This window comes from Corticium candelabrum, chromosome 12, assembly GCF_963422355.1.
Source record: "Corticium candelabrum chromosome 12, ooCorCand1.1, whole genome shotgun sequence".
Lineage (NCBI taxonomy): Eukaryota > Metazoa > Porifera > Homoscleromorpha > Homosclerophorida > Plakinidae > Corticium > Corticium candelabrum.
In genome coordinates, this window is record NC_085096.1 from 3380483 (window position 1) to 3387982 (window position 7500).

General features: G+C 42.5%; 2 protein-coding genes across 4 annotated transcripts in view; both read left to right on the forward strand.

Moving 5' to 3' along the window:
- LOC134187801 (multiple epidermal growth factor-like domains protein 11) overlaps window positions 1-507 on the forward strand; it is a 31631-nt gene extending 31124 nt beyond the window's left edge. For both annotated transcript variants that reach the window (XM_062655962.1, XM_062655963.1), the window contains exon 19: window positions 254-507. The gene's annotated coding sequence lies outside the window, so the exon portion shown is untranslated. The remainder of the gene's footprint in view (window positions 1-253) is intronic.
- Window positions 508-952: 445 nt separating this feature from the next.
- LOC134187873 (WD repeat-containing protein 49-like) overlaps window positions 953-7500 on the forward strand; it is a 26298-nt gene continuing 19750 nt past the window's right edge. Inside the window, exons 1-7 of one of the 2 annotated variants that reach the window (XM_062656039.1) lie at window positions 953-1074; window positions 1149-1398; window positions 3896-3949; window positions 4006-4071; window positions 5298-5332; window positions 5399-5468; window positions 7426-7479. In XM_062656039.1, coding sequence (XP_062512023.1) covers window positions 4024-4071; window positions 5298-5332; window positions 5399-5468; window positions 7426-7479 — 207 coding nt within the window. In that variant the 5' untranslated portion in view covers window positions 953-1074; window positions 1149-1398; window positions 3896-3949; window positions 4006-4023. Of the gene's footprint in view, window positions 1399-3895; window positions 3950-4005; window positions 4072-5297; window positions 5333-5398; window positions 5469-7425; window positions 7480-7500 lie in introns of both variants that reach the window. The other variant, XM_062656041.1, reaches the window with a different exon arrangement.

Sequence of the window (7500 nt, forward strand, 5' to 3'; positions counted from 1 at the left end):
CACATGTACATTTCCTACCATAGATTTCCTAGGTAAAGATTTCTTATCGATTGAACTTGATGTTATCCGGGACCTTGAAAACACGTTTAGACTCCGGATTATGCAAATTGTTTGGTCATTAATAATTAATATTAGTGGTTAGGTATTAATATCAACAATAAATTGTGTGTTTGTGCACTTGTGTGTGTGTGTGTGTGTGTGTGTGTGTGTGTGTGTGTGTGTGTGTGTGTAAGTGCGCTTTTGGTTATTCTAGATCATAGGACCCCCAAGTGTTCAAACATTTAAACAACGGGTCATTTCTGTTATCATCATCTCACTAGACAATTGTTGAAACATAATTTAGCTGATGCGTTATAGTACATATATATATTATGTATATGCTGAGTAAAGTTCGGACGATTGCTGTTACAAGGGTTTCTATGTGGGTCTGCATGGTTGCTGCAATAGCTTTAGCGTTATTCTTACAGTGCGATGAAATTTAGAAATGTGAATTAAAATGATGTGAAATTAGATGAAAATCAGTGTAATAATACACTGACTGATTAATTTCTGTCTTTGTGCTGATATGTCTATCTCTACATGCAGTAAGAGTTCTAACTGCTTGTGTGATAATGTAGCACGTTTGTAGCACGTGTGAGGCACGTGGTCACGTTTGCACGTGTTGGATCATGTGGTTTAGTTGCCTAGCGCAGGGGAGACTTCAAGACTATCCCTGTCGTTACAAACACTACTTCGCGTGTGCGTCACAGTTTTCTACAATCATTGGTTTTGACCAAATAGCGAGTTTCCTTCCACGCGTGCGCAATACCTAAAGCTTCTCAACTGACCGAGATATTCGGTAAGAGCGCAGATTTGAAGGGTCGCGTCCCTGTGACATTATCGACATAGAAAAAATCCGCAAACATAACCATCGATTTGCTAAGTTTGGTTTGCGCATGCGTGCTAAATTTTTTCCTGCGCAACACTTGCAACAATGTTGTCTAGCGTTGATCGCGAAACGCAAGAGACAGAGACAGTGACTTCAAGTCTTCCGAGCGACTTCGGATCGCAGAGCGTTACCGTTCAACAGATCAGGTAGTAAGGGCGTTGCCTGTGTCAATTCCCATGGGAACGGCTAGTCATCAACAACTCGTCATGTCATTGGGTAGGGACAGCCAGGCATCACGCGATGTAGCAACCAATGGAAAGCTAGAAGATCGACTAGATCTGCCCGGACTAGAGATTGTGAAGGAAGCGTTCGAGGTAGGACTCTACTTGTAACTATTGAGGAAGCCATTAGATCACGTGACCTGTGGCATGTAGTCTGGTGGGAAAGAGAGTGGTTTTCTCACGAAGGAGGAGTTTGAGAATGCTGTGTCTAGAGCAGTGGAAGTGCATGAAAAAGTAGTGGGAAATCAGGTATGTATACTGTACGCTAGTAGACATAAATGATATTGATGTCCAGTTGTCTGTATGACTGTCTGTGTGACTGTCTGTCTGTCTCTCTGTCTTTCTGTCTGACTGTCTGTCTGTCTGTCTATCTGTCTGTTTGTCTGTCTTTCTTTCTGCCTGTGTGCCTGCTTGTCTAGCTGCCTGTCTGTCTGTCTGTCTGATACATGATACACTACAGTTGACCCTGTCGGTTTGTTTGTCTGACATTCAGTCAGTATGTGCAGCTGTTTGTCTGTTTAGGTGTTTGTCGGTTTGGCTAGCTGTCTGTCTGTTTGTCTAATGTGAAGAGGAGAGACACCACACCGCGAAGAGAACAATAGTTGATGGTAAAGATATAAATGAGCAACGTTTCAGTAAAAACCTTCTTCTGGCTCAATGTATGGCTAAGATGTTTAAAAATTTCAAACATCTTAGCCATACGTTGAGCCAGAAGAAGGTTTTTACTGAAACGTTGCTCATTATATATCTTTACCATCAACTATTGTTCTCTTCGCAGTGTGTTGTCTCACATTTGTCTACATATCTACCACGTCAAGTTCCCACGGATCAGATCGTTTCTGTCTTTGCTCTCTGTTTATCTTCCAGTGTCATGTCTGTCTGTCTGTCTGTCTGTCTGTCTGTCTGTCTGTCTGTCTGTCTATCTGTCTTTGAATTTCATGTCTGTCTGTCTGTCTGTCTGTCTGTCTGTCTATCTGTCTGTCTGTCTATCTGTCTGTCTGTCTGTCTGTCTATGTATCTGTCTGTCAATACATATATTTTCAAAGAACAACACTACTACATTCTAGTCTGGCCCAAACGGCCGACGCCATAATTTAATTACGTGCGAATGAAGAATGTCCCAGTCTTGCCAACTTTTTGCTAATTACGCTAGCATTACACCTTTGCAAAGCTACCGACATGCATTTACGCCACAATAACTTAAATTCATGACTGTTCTTTCTTCCGTCTTCGTCTATAGACTGGAGTGACAGGCGGTGTAGGAATTGAGCTGCCTCTGAGCCCCAACGTCCGAAGTGTTCGAACACTAATAGGATGCATTTGGAGGGGAGGCCCCAGACGTCCCTTTCTTTAGCATATTTTTCTGATTTCTTGACCTCAAGGGTAGCTGCGGCCGCGCCGTCTTCCTGAGCTGCTCAAGAGATCACATGTAGTGCCATGGGTGGGCCACCGAGATGTCCAGCTCAATGTCACAACCCTGTTGAGCGTCAAAGACAACAATGTCGGGGCGGTCGTCGCTATTAACGTAAAGATTCCTTTGTTCCCGCTGATGGGACATCTTCAAATGCTGTAGACAGTCGCTCCAAACACTAGACAATGTCTCGTGAGTCCATATTGGCCCACCGCCGGTCTTACATGTGAGAAGGTGATAGCCGTCTTCATCAATGTCTTTGTCGCATTCGCATACAGGGACAACAGAACCGAGGGGCATTTCAAGACCCAACTTCATGCGTGTTGCTAAGCGAAAATCGCTGGGTTTTAATGCAAGCTTCGCAGAAGAAGGTATTGAGTCAAGCCAAGCGCCTGCTCCAAGTCCCTGTAGCGACCTGAACCAAGCAGCTGAGCGCCGAGATAGTGGGTTTGAGAGAATAGACGACACAATTTGTTCCGTTTGCTCCGATTTTAGCTTTTGCTGTAGCTTTTTCGGGTTGTTGATAAGTTCAATGTGGCTCTTATTTCCTGGCAGGGCCTGCAAAAGATGAGAGGCGATTGATCCGTTGTGACCTGGATGTTGGACTGCACGAGAGATATTTTTGACTAACTCTGTGAGATCACCAAATGATTGAGGGAGGTGAGCTAGAGAACGGGCCCAACTTGATACAAACGCGATTGGACAAGTTGACTTCATAGAGGACATGCCAAACCCATCGTTCCAGATTGGCAATGTTGCTTGCAGCCACTGTTGCTCCCCTATATCGCGGCAACAGACCAATTCCCGGAAAGTTGCCTTCGTTAGCTCATCATGGAACCTGGTAGCGGGTTTCAGCAGAGTGGGATACACTGAGCGGGCAAGATGATTTATTTGATTTGTGTGGCAATAGCGTAGAATTAGCATACCAGACTGGGGTCATCCAAGGAAGCAAGCTCGTCTGTCTGTCTATCTGTCTATCTGTCTATCTGTCTGTCTATCTGTCTGTCTGTCAGTCTTTCTGTCTGTTTGTCTGTCAGTCTGTTTTTCTGTCTGTCTCTTTGTCTGTCTGTTTGACTGGTTACCAGTTACTGAAATAGTAGGACTCTAGTGCTTATGCAGATGAATGTACAGATGACAACAGTAGAAGAGAAAAACAGCAGTTAGCTATCTGTTTGTCACTTTAGTTGTTTGTATGTTTTCCCGTCTCTCTTCTTGTTATTTATTTTGAGTCTTGCTATTAGTTGCATGTATGTATATTGACTGTCAGTCATTCACACATTACATGTACTGTACTTATGATATTTTTATTAATTCTAACGTTATTTGTTTCATTAGATTGCAGATCTATTTACTAACATTGACGTCTCATCCGAAGGAAAAATATCTCTAGTATGTAGCAGTTGAGACTAATGATGCAGATCTCTAGTTAATCAACTTATTTGAAGGACCAGTTTTGTTCGTACATGCTGATGTGTTATAACGAGAAAGAAGACAAAGTGAAAGCAACACAGGTACTGTACAGCTGGCACACTAAACTCACCATCCAACTGGAATTACACACACACACACACACACACACACACACACACACACACACACACACACACACACACACACACACACACACACATGCACACACACACACACACACACACACACACACACACACACACACACACACAACACACACACAAACAAACGACATTTGGACTTTGGTCTGAATATAATAATTGAATCAATCTGTGCTAGACTTGCAAGCACTTAGTTGTTTAACAATGCAGTGAGTCATATTATTCCATTCCAGTTACATTCCAAGCAGGGTTATGGATGACATCACTCTTTAATTCGCCTCTCTCCCCTGAATTGTTGCTTCCCCTCAGACTAATGTTTACCTCACATGTCCTCCAGACTAAAAAAAGACAAGAAATTTGTGCTTGTAATCCGCTATGTCATTGTGTGACTGTAGATGTTATTTGTCTGGATCTCCTCTTGGAAAATGTAATCCATACCCCCTGCCTGGAAAGTATAACTGAAATAACCAACTTAGATTCTTATGTTGTCAGTTGCAAATTGATATCAATTGTGAAAATTAACAATAAATAACATTGTCATATAAAGTAGTTTATTACAAATGGGATTTAATTTGCAATCTAAAATGGAAGTTAGTGACAAAAGCATGTTTTGTTTTTTCTTTTGTTTTGTTTTGTTTCCTTTTGTGCACCTGGCACTCAAACCTCTCAACTCTTACGATTTCGTCGTGTTACTCATAATTTACGGGCATGTCTCACGATCTCACGATTTGCTCCCAATTCTCACGATTGGTAGTCCTTTCTCTCGACAAATCTACCATGAGACACTCTGACAGTCGCTTTGTGTGGCCCCATGTTTTGGGACATAGCGAATTCTTTGAACTAGATTCTCATATACGGCTTTGCTTGCTTGTATCTGGGGTATTCAAGGGAAGCTACTAGCATTGCATGGAAGTTCGAAGCGAAATCTTGGCATGTGTACAGAAACGTAAAGCAAGGCCAACACTACGTACGACTGTTAGCCACGCCTATTTTGGACATCTTTTAAAGGGTGTGGTCATTTATAAAGACAGTATCACAATTTGGTGCGAAGAAAAGCTGAGAGGTCTTGGCACTGCATATTTCAATAGTGCTGTTTTGGGGTCATTTGTGTATTGAGAAATTTGTAGTTACTGACAGGTTTCAACGTTTGTTGTGTTGGGTTGCAGGTTCCGCAGTGGAAGCCGGTTCGAGTCATTCAGAAGTGAATTGTCTTGTTTATATTGCATTGGTGTGTGTTTGTAATGGTTGGGTTTGTTGTGTTGTTTAGTCGACACAAGAAGGAAATTCAAGGAGTTGAGCTGTTTAGAAGTCCTCAACGCTATGTGACTGTCAGTAAGGTATGTGGGTATGCACACAACAATTTTTATTTGTTTCAAAAATAATATTTGCGCACAAACTACAAGAAAGGGGCAAATGTTACGTTTTCTAGTATGTGTGACGATAGCTTCTTTGTGTTTGAGAACACATACACACACACACACACACACACACACACACACACACACACACGCACACACACACACACAGACACACACACACACACAGACACGCACACACACACACACACACACACACACACACACACACACACACACACACACACACACACAGACACACACACACACACACACACACACACACACACACACACACACACACAGACACACACACACGGACACACGGACACACACACACACACACACACACGTGCGCACACACACACACACACACACTCCACTCACACCAACACACACACACACACACACGCACACACACACACACACACACACACACACACACACACACACACACACACACACCACACACCTTGATTTTACCACACCTACTATGGGTTTTGGCAATGCAGCATAATAGCACTTTTTTAATCAGCAGGATTATCAGCATCACGAAGACTGATACATAATGACTTGAGGTCTCTTGTGACAACATCTATCCATCTCTGTTTAGGCCCATGTGTTGTTCTTGTTGCGTTACTAAGTCTACTGCAAAGTAGTTGTTTTTGGCACGATGGTTGTTCTGGCTCAGCATGTGGCCCAGCCATTGTAATTGTTTGTATTGTACTGTCTCTTTCTAAATTGTCTGAATTCTTGATTTTATTCTACCTTGAGACACCGGGAATCGATTGAATACACCGCATCTGGAGTGTATTTAAGCATTGCAAGTTGGCTATCGTATTGGACCAAGTCTCACATGCATATAGCAAAACTGATCTCACAAAGCACGGAAATTTCCATCTTTGTGGAGATTGAAAACTGTTTGCACACACTCACACACACACACACACACACACACACACGCACACACACACACACACACACACACACACACACACACACATGCACACACACACACACACACACACACACACACACACACACACACACACATTTTGGCTTCACCTTTGCTATGTTCATCCAACGAGAAATGATGGAGGTCAAAGTCACTGCAGGCTTGTTGAAGGGGTGGAGTTTCTCTGACAATGGAAGCACTCGTAGTTGCGGTGTTGGTCAAATTTCTTGTGGTACTTCATTGGTTAGTCAGGGACTAATTGTGCTAGTTCTTGCCTCTCGTGGATTCAAGGCCGGCATTGTTTACAGCAGTGAGACCACAACCATTAAAGCTGCTGTGTAGAGCAAAGTCTGATGTTGCTCTTTTACACACACACACACACAGACACACACACACACACACACACACACACACACACGACACACAGACACACACACACAGACACACACCCACACACACACACAGACACACACACACACACACACACACACACACACACACACACACACACACACACACTCACATGCACACACTTATTTCAGAACTGCTTGCCAGAGATGTGTGAGAGTAATTATAGTTTAGTGTTCAATCATTTGTTAAACTTGTTTTGATGTAGTTGCAAAGACAAATCAGCATGCAAAGGATAATCATTTTTTTTCACCAAACTCTAAAATGTGAAAACACTCAACAACACAAATGCATATTTAGATAGTTTGACAATATTTTAAGGATATAGCACTGACACTAAAGTCAATTCCAAATTTGTCTACATGCACTTACACACACACACACACACACACACACACATACACACACACACACACACACACACACACACACACACACACACACACACACGCACTTACAGCCTGGATTACTGCAGCATCTTGGCAAAGCAAACCAACAGTTGAATAGCAATTAAATAGTGTTGACATCAATTGGATAGTCATACACAAGTATTGGTCTTTAAGGTGATTTTTGCAGGACGGTTGTCTGTCTACTTGGAAGCTGAACATGCAGATGAAAGACTTAATACGAGTAAATTTGTACATCAATGGA